General features: G+C 52.5%; 1 protein-coding gene across 1 annotated transcript; it reads left to right on the top strand.

The window, feature by feature from the left end:
• Window positions 1–1,373: 1,373 nt before the first annotated feature.
• On the top strand, window positions 1,374–26,896 carry LOC100903824 (uncharacterized). The gene is made up of 3 exons (XM_003739839.1): window positions 1,374–1,644; window positions 23,336–23,524; window positions 26,512–26,896. The coding sequence occupies exons 1-3, from the start codon at window positions 1,374–1,376 to the stop codon at window positions 26,784–26,786; spliced, it is 735 nt and encodes a 244-aa protein (XP_003739887.1). The 3' UTR covers window positions 26,787–26,896.
• The last annotated feature ends 903 nt before the right edge of the window (window positions 26,897–27,799 follow it).

Below are 27,799 nucleotides of genomic sequence, written 5' to 3'. Positions count from 1 at the left end.
GGAGCCTTTGAGTGGGAATCTAGAGCAACCTTTTCAACCTTCCCTGACTGCCCGTGAATTTATCTCGGGGAACCTCGAGGGAATACCGCCGGGATTCCGAGGGAGCCCCGTTCCCTGACGCTGCCACCTCCTCCCCCCTCCCGGAACTCGTCGATGAGATTTCCACCGTTCTCAATGAGAACCCCGCGGTTCTGAGCGATTCCTGAGAAGGAAGGGTAGCGATCCTAGTGACCGTGCGAATTTTCGGTTACGGTGCGGTCATCGTTGACGAGCCGTCAGAGCACTGTTTGGGGAGTTCGGTCGTTTCCAATCGGCCAATCAACAAATCAGACCGCTTGTAGCTGGTGATGGCGACCGTCCGTCGTTAGAAAACCCAAGGACAAATTGGTCCGCACTATTTCCGATCGAAGCGGAAAGGTTCTACCAACTGGGAACTCGAAATCCTGCAAGACTAACCGTCACAATAGAGCCGGCGAACAAACGCCAGGTGTAATTGGCCAGGTAATTGTGATGTCGTCGGACCATCGGTCGGACGCTTTTGCTTGGACGAAAGGTTCTGGATTGCCTCAAATCGCTTCTGCCTACTGCAGTTGCCAGCTGCCACTTTTCATCATCGCTCGCAAGGGAACAGCTTTGCCTCAACTTCCTGAAATTTCATCATCTTCACTTGACTCGCTTTTCTGTTTTTCTTCTCCCGCCGGGAATGGTGCTACCACCATTTGCCTCCCTCCTCGACGCACTGCCATGAGGTGGCCCGGGCTCGGACTGGTCGAAACTTGGCTCGTAGGAGATTGCCGTAGCCGAGCTCGCGTCAGAACGGGCGGAATAATTCATCGCTTATGTCGCTCATTATTCTCAGGAACCATGACACCGCACATTTTCCTTTTCACCCCAAAAGCCGGCGGGACTGCGTTTGGTCTCTTCGGTGGGTCCTCTCCGAAAATCCGTCCCGAAGGAATTTCACTCGATTCGAGAAACGAATAGACGGGAGAAATCTCTCTCCCTATTCGGGAAAAAATCGCACACCGAGCGAGTTCAGAGTCCGGACTCTGGACCCGGTGGCTCCGAGCCGGCCCATGCTCGCAAAGCGAGTCTGAGGTCGGGCGGCCGAAGCGCCGAGCGACCGAATGAATGGCCGCCCAGTGAAACAGTACACGTAGCTCAATGGGAAGAATAGTGTTCTGAAGGTGGGTCCGGAGCGTCGTGGCCCTCTCCCTGACGCCGGGGTCACCATAGGAACGGCAGCTGACTGACGGACTGACTTCACTTGCTTCGGCTAGTTTCGGCAGCGTCCGCATGTTTAACGGGTGAACAGCGACAAGAACGGCGTTCCGTCTCTTCTGAGTGTGCTCTCGGAGTGTCATGAGGTCAAGATGGATGCCAGAGCTCGTGCACTCACCTTCTTGACATTCCTGATCTCATGTCTGGCCATTTGTCTCTTGTCGGCCTCGCTACTGACCCACAACTGGCTCGTAGCAAAAGTCCGGATGGTCCGAGACTCGGCGGTTGACAGTGTTTTTAATCTCGAGAGCGACGACGACAATTTAACTTCGGAGAAGTTCCAAGGCACCGTGCAGTTCGGTTTGTTCTACGGGAAGAAAATTCTCAACTATGGATACGGTCCGCGAGCAACGGGATTTTCGAGTAAGTTTTCTCGGTTTTCCACCTATTTCTACAGCTCCGCTCCGATAGAATTTTGAAGGGTGTTGTAACAAAGCCCCCGGAGCACGAAACCTTTCATTTTCATCCAGTAAGAGTTTATGCGTGATAATCTTCGCCGATTCGAATTCGTTTGCGATGATCGATGGTCTTCCGGCCGTCACAACAGCAAATGAATTAGCGATGTCAGCGAAGTTTCGAAGACACCACTGAACTACTTCGAGCGGCATGTCGGTGGCTTTGGTCCGGTGACCCGTTGGCCTGATGCGATTGTTCTCGACTTGAGTGACACGCCAGTATCATCATCGTGAGCTGCGGCGAGCCTCATGCATGATGGGGATCTTTCCAAAGTGGCAAGTTCTCACAGTCGCGACTTCCATCCGAAAAGTGTTCAGAGGTTCACAGCTTTCTGGCTGGGCTCCCGGGACCGTCGCCTCACAGAAGTTAAAGAGGGACGAGCCTGGGAATTGAAAAGTCAAATCCATTCGGTCCTGGAGATTCATCGATCGGTAATTTGGACGGTAACGGCAGATTATCGTCCGGTTTTCAAATTCGGAGCCGCGAGCTTTTGCTGAAAGCTTCTAGCTACCAGGAGACTTCCCACAAATGATATTACCTATCTGTTCGTAGAAAAAGCATCTCGGATCCCTGGCGCCATATCGAAAGTCACGTTTTCGGTTTCCGCGGTGTCCCTCGTTCGCTCCGGCCTAGCCTCAGATTCCGAGCAGCTTCCTGTTCCCGGATGGTTCCGCTCCCCATATTCGTGTAGTCCATGCCTCGGAACAAACCCCTCACTTTGGCTTTCCACTTTTTCTTCTCTCGGCATAAGTACGCGGGAGCCGCGGAAATGCGCGTCGCCACTTTCGAAAGCAGCACGCAACAAATGACGATTGAGTTCCCTAATGGATATTCCTTGAGTACAAGTGCACAGATTGTTCTGCGGCTACGACAGCTGCGAAATGAAAAAAGAAGAAAGAAAATGCGAGCGAGGCAAGAGGAAAAAAAACGTTGAGTCACGAAACCACGCTGGAATGTGAGTGCGCCGAAATTGGTGGGAGTGGTCCGCTCACCCGGTCATAGACATGTACGGATTCGGAGACAACTATCCACATTTTCTACATTGCCACGCGATTTCTTGCCGAAGAATATTGTCTGTCAGGAATGTGATCGTATGGCATCGATGGCAGCAAGTTTATCCGAATAATCTTCTTCGGGGAATTTTCTGTGCCAAGGGGGGAGAACCTAGGGCTCGGAACCGAATGAGTCACTTTCGGAAATACTGATTCCGTCCAGACGGTCGGATACTGGCAATTCAATTTCCTATAGGAAGTGACAAAGATGCGACTCTCAAGAACAGATTCCATCCGTGTCGTCTAACGCCACCCTGTCATTCCGGCTCTGTGTCGCTGTCAAGCGTCGGAACTCCGGCAGCTAGGTCCCGAGCTCCCAGATGTCGATCATTCCCTTAGAGGAAAACTCCAGTGAGCCCAATAACCGACTTATATCTTCGCTACTCAGCTGATTTCTGTTACGCTGTAGGTGCTCGGAAGTCACGCTCTTCTCTCTGATTTCTCATTCCCAGAGCCATGCACGGAGTCTCCTCGCTCCTTCGATTATTTATTTTCGCAAAACCGCTAAGGCTGTCTGATGCGTTTCTCCAAGGGTTGGAAAAAAGTTCCTCGTGGAAGAGCTCAAGTGGAGAGGCGAGAAATCGTCTCCCATCCCGAACCGCCTGGAAGTTCAAGCGATAGAGCGGTTCACAGCGCAAACCACTCGGTCGATCCGCACGGCCGACCGTCCGGCGGGAAACTGACCACCGCTACCACCATGGAGCAAAACGTGCCGTCTCGGAAACGTTTCCGAAAGCCGATTAAATGATGGCATTCCGAAGCAATTAGAGACACTAGTACAGCTCCCCTCTTGATTACAAATACAGAAAATGGCTTTGAAGTAGATGCTTCGACTGCTGTCTGGTCGCCTGGCTCGCTATATTGTTGACAAGAGCTCTCATCGGCAGAAGCTGAGGCACTGCGTGGGCGGTATAATGACCGGCGACCGTTAGGAACAGGGCAGCAGCCTAAAAATCTCTCGTTTGCACAAGAGGCGCCCTATCTGCTCCTCCAGTATCTCCTGGAACTACGCTGGCTCCCCCTCTCGCTCACTTTCCGTTTCGGAACTCGGTCACTCACGCATCGGCCCACCCCCTCCACGGGCGTCCCTCTATCGCCTCTGAGTTAGTCTTCGCACTCGTTCTATCCGCAGCCTATGACCCATCATGGTTGAATGGAGTCTCGACGATCCGACTCTCGACGTTCTTCTCCTCGCCCCCGGTGTCCCTCGTGTCCACCCCGCCCCCCGAATCAGGGAAAATATTAAGCTCGCAGACCCCTCTCGATATCTAATCCCCTCCACACCTTCCGATATCAACAGAATCGTCTGGCCTTTATTCTTCTTAATTCATCCGTCCGCGCCGATATCTCCACGGCCGAGAACACTCTTCTCAGTGTCTCCTTGTGCTCGATATAGGTGCTCTATATGGGCTCACCTTCCCTCGACTGCTCTAAGCCCTCCAATCCATATCGTTCCTCGTTCATAGCTCCCGGTGTCCGTGCATATCTCCGTCAGACAGCCACTTCCTCTTGGTCCAACGTCTCTCCGGACTATCATTCGGGAGCGGCCGATTCGAGTTCGTCCTTGGACTCGAGGCGGTGTCCGGTTGAATTTGTTGAAGTTTCTCGGCGCCCGCTTCAGCGGGACGGAACGCAAACGATGTTATGAACGAGCCAAGAACCACACTCTAGTCCCTTTGCTCCATTAGGATCTTCCGTCGGAGGTCAGGAGGTCACAACGCGATGAATGAACGACCGAACAAGCAAAGAGCGAGAAGCCGAGCCGAAAAAAACACGAATGAATGAAGGAAAAGATAAGAATATCGGCCGTCTCCGATGACAGCCTCCCAGCAGGTGCTCACCCGGAGCCAAACGATTGAGCGCTGCTGTTTACGTGTGCAGCGTAAGCATCCGTTTTATCGGGATCTTGACAAGCGAAACAGAGTTGGCCCAAATTATCGGCTGATCATAAAGGTTTGCACGCGAATTCTCTGAAGAAGACTCAGAGAACCCTCAGAATACTGCTATTCGGAATTTCGATGCAGTCGAAATTTCGAAATATAATATTCAAGCAATACATCGGTGTTGAGTGAAGAATATTCAACTCCCTTGTTCTCGCGTGATCTCATGAGAAAAATGTAAGATCCGGGAACGCCGAATTCCGCTTCGGACAAACTACGAAATATCGAGCCTCAAAAAGTCTCACGGTGGAAGGGAACGGTTGGCTTGTCTCGCTTTTCAATCTTGACGAGACCACGGCCGCGTTTTCCGGTCGGAGACTCGTACCATCTCCGCGATGCGAGAACGTGAGCCGACGGTTTGGACAAAGTCCCAACTCTCAGCCAGAGCGAAACCACGATCTCCTACCGAGTTCCGAGACCCGGGTAAGATACCGACAGGGGAGACGGCTTCTGCTTCTGCTGCTGCCACTCGTCGTCGAGCACGCTGTTCTGATCTCAACTCCACTAACGAACTTCCTAAGCCTAACACACTTCCGGCAACTTCCAGCCTCCTAACAAGCATCCCTCACACTAGTGCCAAGGCAAGTATCTTTGAGCTACGAAGCAAACAAGAAACTCGCCTCTAAATCACAAAGGACTGATGGTGATTAAGAACTTGCTGGGATGAATCCATTTTCTAGCGACGGAATCCCACGTCTTGACGTGTCCTTTGCGTAGGGCTCGCTGATCTCGAAATCGCGATCGGGAGCCCCGAACTCGCGATCTGGACGACGGCCGATCGGCTCCTCTCGTATCCTCATGATCGCATTGGAAATCATGACGCATCGCGCCGTGAATTTTGAATTCGGTTTTTCGATCAACGTCAACGGGCACCGGAACATCATTCGATCCTTGCGTTTCAAACTTCGGGCCCTGGAAGAGTTCATTCGATCGGGGACACGTGACTCAGCATACCTTCCGCTTCGAAGCGCGTTTGTGATCTGTGACCAGCTCGGTGTGTCACCGCAAAAACCAGAATCAGTGTCCGGGACAGCTTTTTCTTTATTTTTCCTCTTCCCTGGAGTGAGCTGAAAAGAATAACAATGCTCTGGACAGTCGTCCCAATTCTGCATCGCTGTCGAACTTTTAAGCAGAGCCTCGGCGTCAGCGTCTCGGTCCCCGTCCCCTGTTTGACGTCGGTCGCCCGATCGGCCCCGGGAGTGAAACGAAAATCTCATTGAATCGAAGTAGGGAAAGAAAAAGAAGAAGGGTACTGTGCGGTGGGAGCAAAAACAAAAACAAAGCTAGAAAAATCCCCCGCGTGCTCCTCTCTCCCACAAGTCTGATCGTGTTTGACAAGAGAACCCACGTAATCTGCACCAGCTCGCGCTCACAATTTGCATACGAATGCCTCCTGGAAAAACACGTTTTTTTTCTGTTGACGGGCATCTAGTGATGCTCTGTGTTGTGAATCGCATCGCAGGGAACGACTGAGCGGAAAGAAGAAAGATGACAAGCACTGAATTTCTCGGAAGGCCGAGAATTCCCTGTCACGTGAGAGATGATGAATCCGGTGGATGTCGTCGATACCGTTCGAGCTCCTTTGTTAATGACGTGAAATCAGAAATCCTGACCTACACTCGCAAAGGTGTGTCGTCAACAGGTTTCGCGAGCTTTTCTTCCCCGAAAGCTTTGCGTTGGGCTCCATCGATCCCAGCTGCGGGAAAAACTCAGTGCCGATCTCCTGTCATGGTTGCATTCGCTTCGTGAATCAGTTCACAGAAAGCGTTCCCTCCGATGAATGAATGAATATCTGGCTATTGGGCTTTGTGCTGCAGCTCCGTTCCGGGGGAAAATCGCGAATCCGGAAACTGCCCTCATCGGATATCCACTCCTCCGAGGGGATGAAATCACCAGAACTCGAATGCCGAATGGGGACGCAGCGAGGCTGCAGTCGAAGCTTTCTGAAAAGTAGGATAGGGTCCTCGGAAACGCAGAGAAATTATCCACACTGCGGAGTACCTGTTCTCATATTGGCTGCTGTCGCGGAATACCCTTTCGCCGGGAAGTCCATCTAGCCGGTGGACTCTATCGAAGAAGCGGAGTTAGGCTCCGTAAATGGAAATCGGTTCTGCGGAGAGATTACGCCAAAGTTCTAATGAAGCTCACAGCACATATCGGATAATAGAAGCGAGTAATCTATCTAAAAGTGACATCGGTTGGCAACATCCAGAGAATGACTGATACTATTAGTCCGCGTAGTCTAACAAAAGACCGCCGGCTCCTATCGCAAGGGCAGTCAGGCGACGAACGAACCGCTGGTGGTCGGTGGGCAAGCATACCACCGTCCAGTCGGACGAGCATGCCGAGCGAAAAGGAGTAAACTTTTGCCTAGCGGTGCTTTGCGTCTCTCTCTAATAACGAGACATTCAGCTGGAGATTTCCGCGCACCATTCAGATTCTCTCCTGGGTCCCGTTGCGATCATTCCGTCGACCGGAATCCCGACCGGAAGTGAAGCATGAGAGCCCTTCGCGGCATTCTCGGGTGGAAAAAAAATTAAGGGGTACAGGATGCGTCTGAAGGGGAATCTCTGGAAAATCGAAGTGTCGAGAGCGCTAGAGTTCAAGGGTCTTTCAGCATTACGAGGAATTTTCACAGAGCCTTTATTTCTGGAGGATTTTTTCCTCCCAACAAGTCCTCTCTAACGTCGCGTTCGGTGAAAGCGGGAGCTTGAATCTGCTCTCGTCGTCTGCCCGAGGCCCGGAGCGAGTTCGCTTGTTATAATTCAGTTTTTTGTTGTCGAATGGAAAGAAAACTCGCTGAGCCAGTCAGCGCCCGTCGTCCACGACAGAGATTGAGGGCTCTGTAATGACCGTCGGTTCCTCCCAGGAACAACCCTCAACTATCTGGCGGCATTCCGTCACATCCGCGACGTCTTCGATCTCGCCGGAACGGTCCCTGGAAGTTCTCTTCAGCTCCAACGACACGGGACTATTGGCTCCATAAATCTGAGTATAAACAGTTGTGGGCAAGGCGCTTATGTCGCCCGAGGCGTATATCGATTTTACCATCCGTGTCGCCGCGGCTCCGTGTTCTCGCTCACGTGACATGGGAGGAAATCCACCGAGTTTGTTTTCGTTCCTTCTTCGCCTATCGAATAATCTACTGTGGAAATCTGGAATCAGTCGCTTCGGGAGAACCTGCTGCAACGAGACGAAATTTCTCGCGGTTCCCATTCGCCGTCCACACGTCCTCCCCATGTCCCCGTGAATCTCACCAGAGAATGAATGTTCGCTCAACATGTGCTCAGTACAGTTGGAGAAATCGGAAAAGGACTCGGTGATAATCATGGATGCTACCGCACAGACCAAGGCGATTCCCGGCGACATCGCGACTGAGCTGTACCGAGACAGAGACAGAACGCATCCTCACGGTGGAAAATTGAACCGTAGCGTATGATTATGACATTGTTGTTGTTGTTGTTGTTGTCGCTGTTGTTGTTGTTGTCGGCGTCGATGGGGAGCACAATGGTCGCTTCAAGTCAGAGCAGCAATAATCGGCCTTAGTCATGGGGCAGTGCCCCTCTTTGTGGGATCGAGCAATTGAATGAACGAGTGACCTCAGACACTTCGTTTGTGCGAATAATCGCGGTCAAGCCACCGACTCCTCCATTCAAATCATCCATACGACCATTGAACCTGTCCAGGCGGTGGCTCTCATTCGGAATATAAAACCTCACTCCGACGCCGCGTTACGAAATGAACGATTCTGTTGGAGCTTATCCTCGTGTTGGGGACTGTTGCGAGCTTGAGCATCCATTCCGTAATCAGTTTTGAACTCGGAAAAAAACGTGGGAAGCTCTACCCATGAGTAGTCCTTGATCAATTCAGATGGGGATTAGCACCTCAGAATAAGCTCACGTAAAGTCCGGGACATTGATATTGACATTCAGCCTCATCCCTGGGACATTGACCGCGTTTCCTGCAGGGAATTAATTTTCTGGCATACCGCAAATGAATCCGTTCCCTGATCAGTCCGCAGTATCGACATAGGAATCGATACTCATCGTCCGGCAGCCGAGTCTAGCATGAACAGCTTCGAACACTTGAAGTCGGTGCATAAGGATATCGGAAGATCATCTTCGCTAATCTGCTGGCGCCCACGCAAACCGCTCCGTCATTCGGATTCAGTTTTCGTGTGCGAGCACGTTGAGCAACTTTGTGAAATCGTTGGTGAAAGTAGTTGAGTCGCTTGACTAACGCGGTTTACTCAGCAATAAGTTGACTCGGTCGATACTTCAATCGGGCGAAGCAGCCCGCAAAGGGAATCCTCGGCTTGCTGACTATCCAAGTGCGTGTCCGAGAGGCTCGTTTACTTCCTAGATGAGCAAACTAGCGACCAGCAACGTTACCGTCCATAACGGCCAAGAGGCAGACGCCGGTTCCTGAACGTGATGCTCAGAATGCATGATGTCATCGTAGCCAACAACGTGAGGAAAAAGGAAAAACATGAGCCCTAGGGAATCATAAATAATCGATTCGCGACACATGATTGAATTTGAGTTTGTTCTCGTCGGTCTGTCGATGCTCCTGTGGACGTAAACGTTTTCGGAAATCAGGTGACTTTTCCACAACGAGAACCAAGAGAGTTACCTAGATCTCCAGCAATTCCTTATCAGAAGATACGTAAGACGTCTCTCACTATCGACGTTACCACCGGCACAACGCTGTGCACTCAGGAGCGGAAGATTCGCTGATGCCCATTCGCATTCCGGGAAGGAAATCCCAATATGCCGGAATCGACTCGAGCGACGGGATCGACAGTGGGGAATCGCGTATACCCGAATTCATCGATGCCAACTGTTCGACTTGCGAGAATGTTTTGTCCTTACCAAGCCATCGACTGGGGAAACATGACAAAACACGTTCATAATTCATCATCGCAACGGATTCAAATCGGAAAGGATTCTACCGGAGGAGATTCCTCGTTCATGGCCGGGAGGGAAAAGTGTATAAATCACCGAGTTAATCCCATTGAAAAACCCGCAATCGCACCCGCGATGCTGCATTGCAAGCGCGCCCTTGCCTGAACGTTGTTGCGACGAGGATGCCCTTCCGCGGAATCGAGTCAAATCTCAAGAATGCCCCCACCGAAGTCAACCATTTGGAAAATCTCTTGGCATCGCCTAATTGATCCCCGGAATGATTTCGCGTCCCTTGCTCGCAATGCTGTAACAACAGCTTGCTCAACGGTCCTTGTAGGGAACTCGTGGAAGTTTCGGTTTCTGACTCCACGTGCTTCTCAAGGAAGGTTTAGATTTCCTGTGAGTTTCATCCTCCTTCCTCCCGCTGCTGCAATCATCCTAGGCTAGCGCTGGAATTCTGTGGATCGTCGCCCACGGGATAGAAAGGCGTGGAGCCCCCCAGGAACCGACGAACTTGAACAATCTGGGTTGGGGGAAACTGGAATCGTGTAAGGTCGAATCATAGACGAAGGGCAAGCATCACGGAAGGGGAGTGGAACTCATCTCGATCGGTATGAAATGACCGAGAGAACGCGAAGAGCGCGGCATCTCCGCATGCGCAGCGGACGGCGGTCGTATTGTTTTCAGAAAGTCTGATCCGGAGATCCGCTCCTCCATGTTGAATCTTCCGGAGACATCGATCGCATTTTTCCGATGGCACGTTCTAATCCATCCAGCGAGCGGGAGATCAAGAGAGCTCCCGCATCTCAATGTTTCACAACTCTCGCGGAGGTTCCCGGAGGAATTGCGCGTGCCTTGTGGGCGGCCGGCTAGGGTCGGCGCAGTCGACGCTAAATGCGGGACTTATAGCGAATGATACAATTTCGGCTCCGCGGAAGTTCCGAGTATTCTCTGAAAGGAGCGTAGTAGACGCTTGCTTTCGGGATCAGCAAGCACAAAGCCGCAACAAACAAGCTCAAATCAAGTCATCTGTGAACGTGGAAGACTTCCTCCCATTAGGGGAGGGAGAAAAGGAAAACGGAATCGGATGGGAGCGAATGAACGGGCTGCAAACCAAGCGAGAAACCGACAATAGAAATTCATGACTACCTCGTTCCTCAAACGATTTTGAACATAACCCTAAACTTTGAGTGCGTGCTTCGCCGTTCCGTTGATCTTGTCTTCTGCTTCTTCCGAAAATTACAGACCGCAGGTGGAGGCTCTGATCCAGAACCTCTCGTAAACCACGGGCTCTCAAGCGGATTAGCCCGGCTCCGTGTTGGCAGAGCAAGAAATCAGCCGCGTTGCCTGCTCGCTTCGATTTGTTGACGGGGAAACAAGATTGGTTTCCGCGTGACCACTCGCGGTCCCGATGACGGGTACAAGATAGAATTTCCACGGATGGGTCACGAGCCTCGTCGAATTCGTGGTGAAGCCACGCGCTGGCTCCCTTCTCAGACGAGCTACCTGCCTTGGACAGGCTCGGCGGCAGGCTACTCGATCGCGGTCAGGGAAATCATCCGGATCGGGAAAACGGTAATCGCGAGAGACTTGCGGGAAATACATAGATACGTCGTAGCGTGTACTACTTCGCTCGATGTGGATTTTTGAATGAATCCCATCCGCGGCGATTCAAACATATGTATTCCGCCTCGCGAGAGAAAACGAGCGATCGTGCTCGGTGAAATGCATAATGAACTCGGAGACGGTCGTTCAGGGCTGTTTTCCGGCTATTCCGGCCCCGGATGCGACAGTCGTCCGCTACGCTTTCCATCTCGCAGGTTTCTTTCTGACCTTCGCATCTCTTGTTGATGAAGATCATCATGGACACTAACTCGACTGCATCCTCAGTTCGCCGTTTCGTGAACGCATTCCCTCCCGGTCCGGATCCCTAGAGGCGAAGCATCCCCTCGTGTTTGGTTTCCCCCGAACTCCGAGCTCTAGGGATGGTAAAAGTGATCGCGGAACAATTGCCCGGGAATTGCCCTGCCGTAAGCTTTTGATGACCTTGTTTGAGTGACTCAGAATAGACATCGATTGGCCGGCTTGTCAGACGGTCCGATTGGTGATAGGCTCCCGAGTCGGCGAGGCGACGCCTCGTGGGGGAGCCAGGTCACCTGTCCCGGTTGGAGAGGGGACCACCGGCCGCAGTATTTTGGTCTGATTTCTGATTATTACTCTTTTTATGTTCATTCGCTCGTTCCGCACGATGAAGCTCAAGGTGATGCGTAGCTAGATCTCGTATGGATCCTCGTGTGTGCACTCAGGCACATACATGGGATGTGCCGAAGAAAACTCATAAAGTTCATGGAGTTCGCTCGGAAAGAAATATGTATGTTCCCACTTCCAAGGCAGAGGTGAGCGGAGAGATACTTGTAAAGAAAGGTGAAAGAACTCCTCTCTTGGGAAACTTGCGGCTTGCCGTGACCGTTGCGTGGGCGGAACATACGCTGGGAACATTCGGGCTCCTCGCCCAGCTGTTCGAAGCGAACGAGAGCGAAAACGCAAGGCGAGCGAGGGTTCAGAGAGGCGAACGTAGGTGTGACGTTGAAAACCCGAATTGATTTTGCTCATTCATCCTTCATAAGCAGAGCTGGAAGAAGAATGGACGAAGACGCAGAGAATGTCTCCGTTCGAACGCTTTTTTACTTCCCCTCTTCTGTCCTGTTCATACGGCTGCGAACCAGAAGAAGCTGGAAATCTACCAGCGGGTCAAAGAACGTGCGGGGAACGGCGCAGGCATCGCGTCGATATCGGTTAAAGTCTCTTTTTCCCTTACGCTCGCCGTGTCACCTCGATCATTTTCTCTTTTCGCTCCGGAGTTCAGGACTCCCCGCGAGCGCTGTATGAGGTCATCAAAAAGTGACTTGAAAAACGCGGGTTACGACCTTCGGTTGGAGAAGCGACTGAAGGCGGATGGCGGTTCAGCAGCGACGACGACGACGACTTCAAAAACCCAGGAAGGAGGGAACCCGAGCGGGTTAGGGTCGGGAAGAAGGCGCGAGAGAAGCTGTGGGCGGTAAGTGTCGCCGGCATTAATAACCTATCAACGATAGATCCCCGTCCGGAGACGTCAGGACCATGAATAGTCAGCCCCGGCCCTCGTGGTTCGAACGACGCAGCCAGAGGATTTCCCTGGAAATCACTCTCGGAGAATTTGAGACACAGTGGGTCGCGTACAGATAAGGCGGCGACGGCGCCTCGCTTCGAGTGGATTCGATCGTTCGCGAACTCTAGAGGACGATCCCGACGGCAATTCACGTCGGGGGAACTGTGAGGGACGATCGCGAGAATTCCTCGACGTGGTTCCCGGAGGAGAAGCATGATTCGCTGAGGATAATCACGCTTGCGATTCCCCGGGAGCGCTCTTGCCGAAAACATGATCTAATAAGAAAAACCTTCGACTGGAATCTCGGCATCACAATGCTGGTGGAAGTCGTTCCACATGCACCCTGTGAGCGCACATTGCGCATGGGGCGGTGGATCCACTGATTCTGTGCCGTTCTCCACGGCCGTCTCGCTCAGACGGAAGGAGACGTACGCCAGACGTGAATAGAGGCTCGTTGGCCGGCGAAAGAAGATGCCTCGTCTTGCGTCGGATGTCGACTCGTTCTCGGTGGGTTTGCCAGCGAGCCGCTCGGTGGGTAGGAGTGCGGGTTGTGACACCGGGTCCGTTTCGGGGGGAACAGAACGAGGAGTGGCGTGCGACGACGACGACAAGCGAAGCGAGCTCGGTCGAGTTGACGGAGCCTGCGTTATTGCTCCGCGACTCGGCATCAATGGTGCGGCGGCAGGAGCGAGGCAAGACGGATATTATGAGCTTATTGTACGGATGATGCTACGCTGGCTGCCGGTACTGCCGCAGCTGACATTGTCATCGTCACTGGCACTACAGACACGAAAGAAGCGGTGACGACGACGACAACGACGACTACAGGCACGGCCGGCGGCAGAAGCAGCAACAACAACAAACAATACGCTCACTATTGTGTCTCGAATCTCGGGTGGAAGCTGTGTCGCTCGCTGGTCAACGCCCACTACCACCAGCCATCGACTACTATGTAGGCTACTGTGTTACAACATCGTAGTAACATGACGTCTCAATTTCGCCTCACAGAATCGGAGCGAGCAGCCCGTTGACCCACTCGGGGAAAAATCCATTATTTTCGTTTCGACAAGTTCAGAGCTATGTCCCAAGTCTCGAATCCATGGTCGAGTCTCTAAGTTTCATTTGTCGGGAACGATGAATACCACGATAAGGCATTGGTCGAACCTCCGCAATCGTGGGAATCTGGGGAGCTCGGGGAAGCGGCCCCTTCCCGGCGAGCGGGGCATGTGCGAAAAACCTCCGGTTGAGCTCGCGGAGCCTCCATTCGAACTCCCGGTAGATGAACCTACATGAGATGAAAGCTACAGGAGAGATCCTGATCTTCCCGGCGCGGCGTCTCACACCCGTCGGCAAGCTTTCTCATTTCCTGGAAGTTTGTCTCACCACATAGCTCTCATTAAAACGCGAAGGTCTTCCCGTGGAAGAGGTTCGACGCTGTCAGCCGACTCGGCCCCTCGGTGAAAAGGTCTCAGTAAACTCCCACCAGTCTTAACGTCGAGCGAGCCACTACCGCCTATCGTTCGAGTCGAAAGGTCAGCGAGTTAGCCGGCTCTAGGTCTCGAGCCTGATTGGAGGTGGAGTGGTGGACGAAATGAAGAAAAAGCTGGAGTGATTCGCTGCCTGCAGTCCCGAATCGCCTCGGGACCTCGAGGTTCAGTCAGCGGTGAAGAAAGGTTTCTCCGTCTTGTGGCCGAAAAAGCCGACGACACGGCCGGAGCTACGCGTCCACTTCTCCCTGTTTCTCAGTCTTCCGCGAAGTCGGCCAGGATCCCTTGCCCACCCAAGTCCTCCAGCCCCCACCCCCACCGTTGGCCGAACCCCCGGCGCCGTGCCCAGCTGACTTCTAGACTGCTCTCACGCTCGTTCAACGGCGGCGCGGCTGCAGCAGCTTCAGCGAAGACGCTCTGGTAAGGGGAGAGGAAAGCGAGCTAATTAAGAGATACGACAACTTTACGAGAGAGGAGATCCTCTTTTCTCTTCGTGTCCCCGTGCAAGCGAGCACGAGCACCATAAGAGCCGTCTGGGAGAAATCGAAGAGAACATAGAGGGGAACGAGGCCGAGTTACGTCGAGAGACGGTGACGCCGACGCCCGAACGAAAGAAGGGGAAGAACCTCTTTTTCCAGACATGTTGTCCTTCGTGCGTCGCGTCGTCGTCGTCTTCTTTTTACACTACGTTACACTCATGCCATATAACTTGTGTAGCGACAAACTGGCTCGCTTCTCTGCCTGCGCGCAGACTTCCGAGCTGGCGGGGCTCTTGCGAAACTCCTAAGCTGGACTCTTGTGAAGCTCCGAGCAGCAAGCGAGTTTCGGTCGAATGGGCTGCCCGGTGGACGGTCGGATGGACGTTCTTTCTTTCGGACGACAGACCAACCAGATGTTCTACTGCGTTCTAGCTTGAAGCGCGAACGGTTCCGGGATCTACGTGCGTGGGTGGCGCTCTCGCGTGGGAGCTCATACATGGGGGAGGGTCAACATACTTGGCGGGGACGCCGGATACCTCCCTGAATTATATTCTCTGACATGAGACGCTCGATCAAAATCATTTCGCTCCGTCCATGGGCCTCTGGAACAGTTTCTGCTGTCGGAATCATGAGGATTTCGGTGAATCATTTCTGTTCGAGATTAGAAGATTCCTGAGGTCGAGAAGGTGAAGATTAAGAGGTTTCCCACCCAGACGGGAATATGAACAGAGGTTTGAGGAGTGATCAAATGAATAGCGTCCGGTCCACGAGTTTTTTCTGCGGAAACGAGAAACGAAAAAACACGATGCTTCGGCGTAGATTGTGACTGGTCTCCTATTCATTTTTTTCTGCTTCGCTTTCTTCGTCCCTTGACTGATTCGTTCGCTCATCCAGGCACCTCACTTCCATTGTTGCGAGACGGAGCCGTACCGACAGTCGGAAAGCTCGACGGGATGCTGCGGAACAGATGGAATCCTTTGAACGTTCGTTGCCACCGCTGTTTTGGCCAGATCCAAGGTCAAAGGTTCCAGTTTGACAAGCGGTTAGCTGAACAACGGCGAGATGGCAAGCGAGCGACAAGTCAGCAAATCGAACCGTGGGATCGCCTCGGATTCCAGAAAAGCAGAATGCTCGCTTAGATGGAAAATATTCACTTCCTTCACCGCAGCGTGACCTCCGCGACAGCCACTGATCTTCTTTCTGGTCGTGCGGAACATGCTGTCAGCGCGCATCATCGCTCCGATGCAGCAGCTCCATACGTCGGGGAGCCGTCTCCTGAATGGATACCTACCTCCTCCGGCCCGAATCTACATACCTGAGGGGAGGAGCTCATCTCCTTTTCCTGATTCCCGGAACTCGGAATACGGACCGGAGAGCCGCGGCCATCCCAATTCACTTTCGGTCTGCGCGATTCTTCGAACAACATGAAGCGACTGGGCGAGATGGGTCGCCAAGGCTGAAAGCAAAGGATTCCGGCGATATATTCCTCTTCATAAGTCGCGGAAGACATCTGAGAAGATCGGTACCGGTTGCGACTCCGCGCGGCGGCATCGATTGCTCGCACGCGGAATGCAAAAATGTCTCCAGTGTCGAAGCGGATTTTTCCTCGCACCGCTCTCATTGCTTCCTTGGTTTGATTCTCAACGTTGCATCGAATGTACTGCTCGGCGCCCACAAATGCGAGACGGCGTGACAAAACCAGGGAAAAGAGCAGGAAGGGATTTTTCTGCAGGAGGTTATCTGCATCGTCAGCCCCGATTCGCAGTGCGTCTGCGAGTCCTGGGCGGTGTGACGGAAGAGAAATCGCAAGTTCGTCACGACTCTCTGCGGATACTTGCCCACTTCGGAAGCACACGATGCGGTGCGAATTTTCCGGTATGATTGCAAAGGAAGATTCGGTTCTCTAAGTAAGAAGAGACACGGGCAATGATTTCTGTGAGATTTCCGGCGCTTGGAACTGTCTTGCTTTTTACCATCGCGTACTGTTTCGGTCTCCTGACTTGTTCATAGATCACATACACCCGGAGCCCTAATCAGCCATTTTGTGGAATTACAAGGTCACATAGTATCATCGACGTCGCAATTAGTATTTCCTCTGTTGCGCGAGATCAGAAACGGGAGCCGCTGGGAAATGTTTTCCTATGTCAATCAGTGGAAGTTTAGGGACGACCCTTAGCGTGGGCCGGAAGACTGCACTCCAACGACCCCAGAGGGCCATTAAGGGAGTTTGCGGCGATGACACTCCCTAACCTGAATAATATTCCCGGCTGCTGGCAGCTGAATGCTGGCCGAATGCCCACTCGTGTCTCTTCGACTGCGGCAGTCGCTCACTAACCAGCTTCCGTGTTCAGCCGTGCCCTGATTCGTGTATATCCAAATGTCTATTTCCTGCCTTTCCGGCTTTGAGGAACAGCGCAGGAGTCGCAGAACTGACGGAGTCCGAATCAACGAATGGAATTTGAGTGGAATTCCTGAGTGAGAGCCCACATCGCTCGTATCCGGATGTTCATCAGTCGAGGTTCGAGCGCCTTCTTCTCAATTTGACCCCTCTGCTTAATTTCAGAGGCTCTCTGGTCGGTCGCGCGTCTCGAGCCCGATTACGTAATAACTCTCTCGAACGCTCTCCTCGCCCGCGAAAACTTTCCGAATGAATAAGAAATATCTTTCGCCGCATTCTCATTCCAAGCCATGGATTCTAGTTCCCTCTCGAACGACAAGCGATGGATCGCCCACATTGAGGTCGACTGGACGCGAAACAAAAGAGTTTCTATCTTCCTTCATCGAGCGAAAAACCAATCGATTCCGTCTGGCCCGTGAAAAGAGCGTTGAAGCTTTCCAATATACTGTAGGGGCTTTGCGAAGGGAAAGCAGTGGGCGTCACGTACAAGTTTGAAAACTTCGGAACGGGAGAAACGCGCTCATAAATTTCGAATTTGACACCCCCGCCATCAGTCATCAGTCCGCATCGGACAATTGCGCGCAACCATTCCGATGCATTCACACAAATTCCAACCATTCCGACAAATGGCGTCATCCGACAAACGTTCTAGGTCCCCATGGCTCTATCCCAACCCTCCCACACGCACTCCACAGAGCTTGGAGATATTGCCGGAGTTTTGAGCGAACTCTTCTCTCGGAGCATTTCCCGCACGGCGCGACTAATGTTCGCGGCAGGAATCGACGGCTACGGTTCTCGGGGGCTCAGTAAGTACGAGGGGGATGAATTTAGCAGTTTTTTGATACAATGTTTCGCGGAGCGGATCCGTCTGAAAACTACGAGTGATTGAGATCTTTCGGAACCACAGTCATTTTGAGGACCATCTCGCCACAGCGGGGAGGGTTGGAATGATCAGCTGGGTTCTGATAGCGCGACAATATCCAGTCGTAAATCGCGCGGCGAAGTTCCACGACATCTCGGCCCGGAGAGGGGAGAACCGGACACATTCCTCCTCCGGCATCTTTGCAACGGAGAGCAGCTAGCGAGATGACGAACGAACAATTCTGCCGGCAGTCAAGTCTGTCTTGCCATTAGTTCGCCTTCCAACTCAGAGATCTACAATATGATTTGAAAAAGCCGTAGAAGATGTCACACTTTGCTTGTTCAGTCCCAGCTGACGGAAAAGCAGAGAATCACATCACTGATTGTCGAAGTTGCGACAGAATACGCTGTGCTGAAACACCCGATCGCTATACATACGAGGCCGAGGCCCGGGTAGTCTCCGGTCTTGAAACCTGCGAGAAGGCCGGGTTGTGGAGCAAGTCGTGTTCTTCATGTGCATCGCCAGAATATCGTGACGAGATCACACTCGGGAGTCAGAAACCTACTCGGACGTCGATCTCGGAGTTGTCGACGACACGCGTCACCACGACTTGAAACATATTCATCCCTCTGGAAGCACTTGCGCTCTCGGCCGACAACGATCCCAACTCGACTCGAGAAGTTTGTTCCAACATTTTTGCCCACTCGGATCAGCGGAGACCTCGGTGCATTTACGAAGATTGCGTCGATTCGAAAAAATGTCGTTCGTGCGCAATGGCATTCAACAATGTGATGGAGGGGCCTCTAATTTCCAGATCGCTCGCGATTCTAATCCAATGGAAAGGAGTCTAGCAGGGACCGAGTCGGGATTGGGAAGAGGTCATGCTCCAGCTGATGCATTCCAGAAACAGCCGGCCCGACGTGGGCTCTGCTTACTCAGAATAAACTGAGCTCCTCTTGTATCCGAAAGAGACTTCCAGCGATTTTACGGAGGAGCCCTTCCCTTCCGAGGAATCGGCGAGAAAAAAGTTGTTCGAGCGGCGGCAGTTTTTTTCTTGTCGCACGGCATCTACGTCGTCTATTCGCCGTTCCTACGTCGATCCGCGAAAGGCCGTTGTTCGAAGAAAGGACAAAGCGACACCGGACAGAGCAACAGATGCCATCCCGGAGCGCAGGCACGAGCATCAATCCACTCGGTCGCTTGCCAGCCACTTGGCAAGGCAGGGACATTCGTCAGCCTTCCCCTGCCGTTGTCGCTCCTGGTGCTGCTGTGCGTCAAAAAGCAGACACCAAGAGTTTTTGCTTTTCCCAAACAAATAATTCAATCACCGAGCTAACTTTTGAGTGGCCATTCGACATTCGCGGGCTGAGGCCAACCAGTACTGTCAAGCAGACCTTCAACTGGGAGCGCAGAGGCCATGATGGACAGTGAGCAAGAAATCCAGGTATTCCGCGTGAGAGTATTCCGCCGAGGAATCGGAGAAAAATTAGCGATCGCTGTCCATCAAAAATTTCTTTCTTGTCCATTGCGTTGAACCTCCTCTCCCCCCCCCCGAAAAAAAACTCGACAGGTATGCGAGCTTATGTGGCGGCACGAAGCGGAATTTATTTTCGCGAGCATCGACTGACTTGAGTCGATGAGGTTTGAACGGTTGCCCTTGTCCTCGAGACCTAGAAGAATGTCCACTGCGGATTCTTTCGAAAGAATGACCGCTACCGTAGGACACGATGAACGCAGACGCGCCGACTGCATGATCCATCTACTCCATCGAAACACTGCTCTAAGTCTTCGCTCCGTGTTCGGCTTGTCAATGAAGTCCTGATCAGGTTATGTGGAACCAAAGTCCACATCGCGTGATTGATGACCGAACCCTGGAATCAGCAGCGATGAAGGGTTTCCCTTCTATTTATCGAGCATCGCTCTTCCAGGCTCAAAGCGCTTCGCCTCTCCATCAAGTTTGTGTGGCTCTCCGGTTAGTTTCAGAATCCAAACTCGGTCTCGGAGCTCTCTTTGTGTGCCCGCATACCCGCAGCGAGCTGTCAGCTCGGCGGTCGGTCCGTCCCGCCGCGCCATCGGTCGCCTGGGCGCTGCACGTCCTCCTCTCGGTCTTCATACATCGGTCCGTAGTGCGTCGACGCGAAATCTGTCGCAGCCAAACACTCTGTCATTAGATGGAGCACAGTTTGAGCCCATGGTCAAACGGTGCAGCAAGAGCGGCAACGCAACCTCCGTGCCGACACTCTGGGGAGTATAGGGGGACAGCGTTGTCTCCACGGAGAGATAGAGAGGGAAGTCGGAGGGGGGGAATTCGGACGAGGTTAGCGAACGTAGTCGACAAAGAACGCGGACTCGCAGCCGAGGGCGGTCGAGACGCAGCAGCAGCGGCGGCGGCAAGAACAAACGGGGTATGGCGGCGAGCTCTGCGAGGCTTGCGGGTTTGGTAAGAACTGTGGAATCGGTGAAAAGTGGAAGGGTTGCGGAGGGTGGGGTAAGAGCGCTCCGATGGAAATGAGGTTAGCGCAATGGGATCGCCCTAGGCCCCAACTTGGTAGCCAGCCAACGCTAGAGAATAAGAGGATTGCGGTGGAAAGCTTTCTTTAGTTGCACTGCAAGCCAGTCAGCTAGATCGTTCCCGCTCTCCACAAACACCCCGTCCGCCCCCCGATCGCCCCCCCCTCCGTTGTCCTTCCCCGACGAAGTCTTTGTGTCTGCCGACGAGCGAATCGCGGCGCATCCCACGCTACGGGTCGACGCAAATGTTGATTTTAGACTCGAAAGGAAATCTGCGGAGGAGCCGACATCAATATCAGAAGGATGCCTTACGAGTACAAAGACGCTCTCGCATTAATCCCCTTCACGCTCCGTTCCGGCGACATGAATCGAAGAGCGAACTTATTGATTCTCACACCGCATCACGCAGAGGCGAAGATCGGCCTCCCCGTCGACATTTTCCCACCGTGATAAGAGGACGACTCGCATATTCATTCAAATGCGGGGCGAACGACCGAGAGATATACTATGTACGTACGCTGTGAGCCTGAGGATCGGAATGCGTGGGCTGACGCTCCTCGCGGCTATTTACCCGAATTCCCACCTTGTGAGCCTCTGACAATGAACCATTTTTACTACGATGGACATACCCATGGAATGTTTCCTCCTCTGTGAACTTTGTTCTCATTTGCATGTATTTCCATGTGATATTCTGATCGGTCTCGCACGAGCCAACCGATGCCGCCTCCTCATGATAGAGTTTCGGAGCGAAACCGTTGGGAAAGCGGCGACCGTCGTCTGGGTTTTGAAGTTTTCCACCGAACTCTCTCGGAGAGCTTGCGCCCTAGCGATGAGCTTCGTTACCGGGAGCACCGTTTGTTGCGGCGGCGGCGGATCGATAATGGTGGTGGCGGCGGCGTGCGAACTCACTTCGGATACCCATTATACACTGGAGCGGCTGTGCCCGTCACGGCGCGGCGGTGTTCAGATGTTATTTTCCATCGTTCCGCGTCGGGCCGCATCTTCGTTTAAGCTCGCTTCCTCTCACTCGTCTGTCTGCTCGCCTGCTCGCCGGCCCAATCGCTCGCTAGCAAGTCCTCTTACGTTGGTTTTCTCGACGCGACCTCGACCTCCTCGAATATCTGCTTGCGTTAACAAAAGCAACCACGAGTCAGCAAAGCTGCTATTGGCTTCTTTCACCGGTTTTTCCACTGTCGACCGGGAGTCGCCTCCGGATGTTCCGAATCTCACACTCTGAGCTCTGATGGAGATAACGAAAGCGCGGTATGAATGGGAGAGAAACAAAGGAAGTCGACGGGCATATAGAGCCGTGGGTCTTCATGGGAGAGAACGGCCGTAGGTAAATATTTCAGGTACGTACCTTGGGATTCTGATTCCGAACACGAATTTAGAGGAATGTCCTGCGAGTTAATTCGATCCAAAAACTCGGCAACACGCAGGGGCCTCGTTGACAAAGTCCCGAATCGGATAGCTGAGCGAGGATCTTGGAAGGAGAGGATTCGCAACACATTTCTAAACATCCCGATGTGTGGCAGACACTTTAGTTCCTCGTTCCGCGCCGCAACGAGCGAGGAACAACAGGTGTGAGCGAGGAATAGGAGGAAACTCTCACGACGGGCTCAGAGATTTGATTGTCAGCCTCCACCGAGGGCGGAGCGCATTAGATCTTTTAATCAGCAGAATACAATATGTTCCTCAAGTATAGGAGAATGCACGCGATAGAAATCGAGGAATGGAAAGCGGAGTCGCTCGCAGCCCTGACAATATGGATGCGATCGCAGCTTGAGCTCTCCACTAGAGTGCTCATGATTCCGCAGCGTGTTCAATCCCCGGTCGTATGTCAACCCGCAGCGAGATACGCGGCTGTGTTTACAACGTGCTAAAATAGTCGTTTGTCCCACTGTCGGAACGACGGGGTATCCACGCCGGCAGACGCCATCCGGGTCGAATCGCGGGCTGGATCGGACAGCCAGTGGCGGAGCCTATTCTTAAAAGCCGGCCTGCGGTGACCGTTATCGATCATCGTCGCGTCGCGAGTCCTGCAGGTTCGGATTCCTCGCTCGAACGGATATCATTGACGAAGACCCCATACAGAAAACCACTGACCGGGCTGCGAGGAACTCTGACGCTTCGCAAAATATACTCGGGTCAGGCCAAAGGTCCGGAACTTGTCCTAGACGGAGTCAATAAACAGGATGCACAAGTCTCCAAATGGAAACCTGTGATTGTGGGAGGGGGTAGTCGGGGTAGAGGGAGGGAGGGATGGATAGAAGGGGAGATGGCGGGAACTTGAAAGCTCTCCTGACTGCTGAAAGCTTTCGCAAGAACCTTATCGGGAGGAAATTTCGACCTCTGAATGAGCGTGTGACGAAACCGAAGCCAGTCGGGGAACGTGGTGGTGGCGGAGGCGGCGGCAGCAGCAGCAGCAGTCCGTGTGAGTGAGAAAGGAAAAAAGCTTCGGAGCGTATGGCGTCCCCGTATTGAAATTCCTAGAAGAGTGTTTCATGTCCTCTCCGAAAGCGTGCTTGGCACTGCAACTTGTCAAAAAAACGATGGCTTGATTCTCGCTCCTTGCCAACGTCTCGCGAGAATGTTTTCTTCCGCACCGCGCACTGGCGAAGACGAGCTCCACTTGTCTACGCGAAGCTGGAAAATACGGGAAAAATACTGCTTATTCCAGCGGTCTTAGAGTTGCAAAGAGGGATCTTTAGCCGTCTGAGGGGGCGGAGACATTCCTTCTTCGCGCCAAAATTTCGCATCTAATCGATCGGAAGGAGCAGAACGAATTCTAAATCTCCCTGTTTTGGTCTATTTCAGTGAAGGAACTCATGAGAGCGGATCCCGACCTCATGATCTACCACCTGTACTTGCTTTCTGTGAGCGGGATCGCTCTGGGCCTGTTTTTCACCATAATCGCATCGGTCCTATCCGTGGTCAACTCGGTAATGACACCGGTGGAGAAATTCAACGGCGCAGTCGGTCTATACACTTGGAATTCGCTTTCGGGTAAGTCCCCTTGACCTTCGCATCTGAACTCTGAGTTTCTAAATCCACCGTCACGCTGTTCATATTGATTCGAGTCATGAGAGTCTGTCCGTTCGTCTCCGTTAGCAGAACACTGTCGAGAGAGCAGGATCGTTGCATTGACAGCCAGACACTCTCGCAATTTGAGTCGGATCGATAAACAATTCTCAAAAACACAATGGAGTTCATCGCTCCGACTGCAAGAGCACTCATCAGATATTTCTTGTCGAGAGTCGAGCCCAAGTCCCGGATGATGAATGATTATTCAATCCCGTTGACAGGGAAATCTTGCAGAGAAATTGATTTTGACGGTGGTAAGCCGCTTAGCGTTGAATGTTCTCACTCTGGACAACCGACGACTCGTAATACCGAAAAATGATTAATTGAGTGAGAAGTGTCAGAAATCCGATTATGTGTGACGGATCCCCTTCCTGAAATCCGAGAAAATGACACAAGAGTTTCGAGGCAGCTCCAACCACAATCAGGAAGCATCTTCGCATCTGATATCCGGCGCGGCATCGATCTTCGACTGCCTGCTGGCGATTACGCGATGCGATAAGCGGTGGACGAGATCTCCTCCGAATCCCGGACATGCGATCATCCACGACTCATGGACGGTCACATGAAGTCGTTCCCGCCGCGTGCTCCATTGATTTGTCGTCTCCGCGAGAACGTCATGATGAGCATACGTTCTCCGCGTGAAATATGATTTCGGAGCTCATCCGCGCACACGACCCCGCGGAAATCCGCAGAGCCGTCTCACTCCGAGAGAGCTCATGAGTCTATCAGTTTCTTGGAACGATCTCCCACCCAACAAAACATCCACTCTCGTCGCGAGGGGAGCTCTTCTTAGTCGGATTCAGTCCAGTGCAAAAACTCTACGGCTGACAAGAGGGAAGGTGTTTTTTCCTCTCTACGTGGAACGTATTGCGCTGCGACCCCATACTTTCTGATAGCCGGTGGACCAGACAATTATTTTCAAGCGCATTCTCGAAACAACCTGTTTCGTGTGTAGGGTCCTCCTTCACGAGCGTTCACATTCCTTTATCGCTCTTCCTGAGGATGAGACTGAATTATTGCTGCCGGTTTCCACCTCGACTCGCTATTTTTTCCAACGAACTTCCTCCATCAACCCGTATTATGGGTCTTAATCGTGATGGTCCTTCCAATTATTCTGTCTACCTAACGTCCTTCTATCGTCCGAACGAGTTTTATTTCGGTTCAGGCGTCCCGCGCTGCCTCGTCTATTCGTTGGAGGCGCGATCCCGGCCGAAAATCCAGGCGAGCGAGCGTCCCGGGCGCCAAAGCAAACAGGGTGAATAATTCAAGGACGGAAAAAGAGGCATTTAAGCAAGCCGGCTAACTCGTTCCCTTGAGCCGAGAGAGGAAAAAAGCTTCCATTCCCTCACGCGGGTAGCGATTAAGAGAATGAGCGAGAAACAGACGAGCAGGAACAAGACCAGATGGGCGAGCGAGTGAGTGGTGACGATGAGAAACTCCTACGGACAGAAGCGAGCAGAAGACGGGGAGCGAGAGCAGACGACGTCGATGGGAACAACGTCAAGGATTTGAACTGACATTGACGTGAAAACGATAATTAGTTGTCGATGTCGTTCACTTTCTCGAGTAACAGCAAGAAGATTTGACTGACACGCTGCCGAGACTTCAAATCTTCTGACACTGTGTTGCACCTTGCTGCTCCTCCGGCCCATACGGAGGAACGTTCGGACGTGCGAGCATACGAGCGAACCCCTGGGAACGACATATGCCCGCTCCCGATTTCCGGATCTTCCCAGGAACATCACGCGGATTTTTCAATTAAGTTGACTCAATCCCTAGGTAAATGCAGACTGTCCTCCTCGTCTTCCGCTCGACAGCTCGGGGTTTGTTTTACGCTGCTCGTCGACGTAATGTATACATGAGTATTACTTGTGTGCGTATGAGTTCGTGTGGAGCTGCGCAAAGCCATAGCCCGAGTGGGAGCAGACGCCTAGCAAACTCCGATGTCGGGGCGGTTTTCGGTCTCGCTCACAAGCGACATTCTTTCCCTCGTCGACGTGGTGGTGGTCGTCGTTTAATATCAAATTCGCTCTCCTACGTGCAGTGGGACGAAGTTTCTAGCTTTTCCGTCGCTTGCACGATACTCGCTCGTTCGCTCGCAGCGCGCCTTGTTGTGCTTTGACGCTGACAGTTTTATCTCGGCTCGACCGAAGCGTTGGAGATTGCTTTCAAAATGCCCCCGGTTTCTCGACTCGATACTCGGATTATTGTTGCTCCAGAATCGATTGGCACGGGATGGGTCCACCCTGCCGTGTTCTAGCCGAACGAGAACTTCGAACGTGATGCTTCTCTTCCGTCTGAGAGATCGACAAGGGGAACGAGGGTTATTTCGTAAACACTTCTGACAGAGAGTATTCTCATCGGATTCTATCCGCACATTCTTCCCTGAATTTCTCACTGGGAGAGCTTTGTAGGGAAATACGAAACTTGTTCCGAACGATTCATTGTCAATTTCAGTCCGTAATAAATACCATTGGGGGCGAATAAGCTTGCCCCAAGACCACGTTCGATGCGTGATGCTCGATGTTGATCTACGCGTAAATCGGTAGTCGCCGCACGTTGCTGCATACCTAAGCATGCATGCGCAAGTTGTGCAACTCGTCGTGCGCGCGCATCCCCATACGTGACTAACGGATGATCGAGTTCTCTTTTCCAAACAATCTGCGTTCCGTCTCCCTCATAGTCATGCAACGCAGTCCTTGCTGATATCGATGATCTGAGCTCATGAAATTAAAATGCCACGGAGTCCTATCCATGAAGATCTCATTGGACTAGAGACTTCGAATTCGGAGTCCATAAGAATGACGTTCTCTTCATGCCTGTGATGCATGGGAAAAGAACATTGATTGGTGATAACTGTCCAAAACGGAGAATGGCACTCACTAACGCCAACCTTTTCTCTTCCACAGCGATTTGCTGCGTGATTTCGCTTATCAGCTGGATCCTGCAATTCCAATGGAAACTCTCTCACAATGTCATGTCTCCGGATGAGCGCCGGCAGCAGTGGAACTCGGCGGGCCTCGCCACTATCGGTTACTCGTTTTTACTCGTCGTTCTAGGCGTGCTTTTGAACTTTTGTAATATTTTCGTGATTATTGTTGCCGACAAGAAGCCTTGGTTGAAACCTCGAACGGTACCGGTCCACCCCAAAGCGGGTCAGGGCGCCGTTATCATGCTCTACTAAGATGGGGCAACTCAATCTCGTAATCGCCAATCGCCTCCTCGCCATATGTATTCTGCTTCCAACTCCTAGATTGTTCTGAACCGGTATTTAATAAAAACTGTAAATAAATATTCAATCCGTGTGCATTGTCTTTTTCTTTTCGTACTCGACGCCGATTGAGAAACTCCCTCCCGCGCCGAGTTGAGTAATCAACTTGAGCTTCAATAGACCGGGGTGGGAGTGGGTCGAGAACGGCAAACCGCTAGTTGATGTTGCGCTAGCCGTAATTCGACGAGGAGCGTCCTCTAGGGTCTCATCACTCAGCGAGTGTTTCCTATCGCCTTCGGAGCCACACTGACTTGGACACGATGTCCGACGATACCTTTGAGCCGAATATATATTGCTGCTACCGATCTTAGCGAGCCAAGTATCGGGTGCAGAATTCTCGCCGAAAACAACTACCGATGAGCGACGTCACATCAATCGGAGCGGTGAAGGACGAGCGAGACCTGGGATGCGGACATTCAGCTTTTGATACGAAAATATCCCCCTCGAGCAAGAATTCTCTCCATCGGGAGCCGAGAAGTCTGAGGAACTTTTTCAGAAGAATCGAGGAATACCTGAGGTGCTTCACTCCTTGAACCGGAGTGCTGTCGTCAGGCCTTCCGATGCTCGAGAAGATTTGCGGCAGAGTTGTCCGTAGACGGCGAGCGCGATAATTAAGTGCGACCACCGGACGACGTGGCGAGACGGTTCCGGACAAATGAAGCCTCCATTTCCATGACAGAGGACAACTAACAAGGTTTCTGTTGCAGCTACTGCTGTTGATGTTGTTATCTGTCCGCTGAAACAATGACCCGCCTAGTGAGCAGAGACCTCGCATTCAGCATTGCACGTTGACGCAAAAAGAAACATTCAACCGTGATGTCGCTCGGCGCGGTATGGTTTGGGGCTCGAGGGGCGCGACGGAGGCGCGATTGAAATGCAAATTGAGGCTCCCGCGTATCTCACCAGACAAGACACACAGGAGAACA

Source organism: Galendromus occidentalis, unplaced genomic scaffold (genome assembly GCF_000255335.2).
Source record: "Galendromus occidentalis unplaced genomic scaffold, Mocc_1.1 scf7180000076592, whole genome shotgun sequence".
NCBI lineage: Eukaryota > Metazoa > Arthropoda > Arachnida > Mesostigmata > Phytoseiidae > Galendromus > Galendromus occidentalis.
The sequence above is the reverse complement of the archived record's forward strand: the minus strand, read 5'-3'. Positions and strand labels throughout refer to the sequence as shown.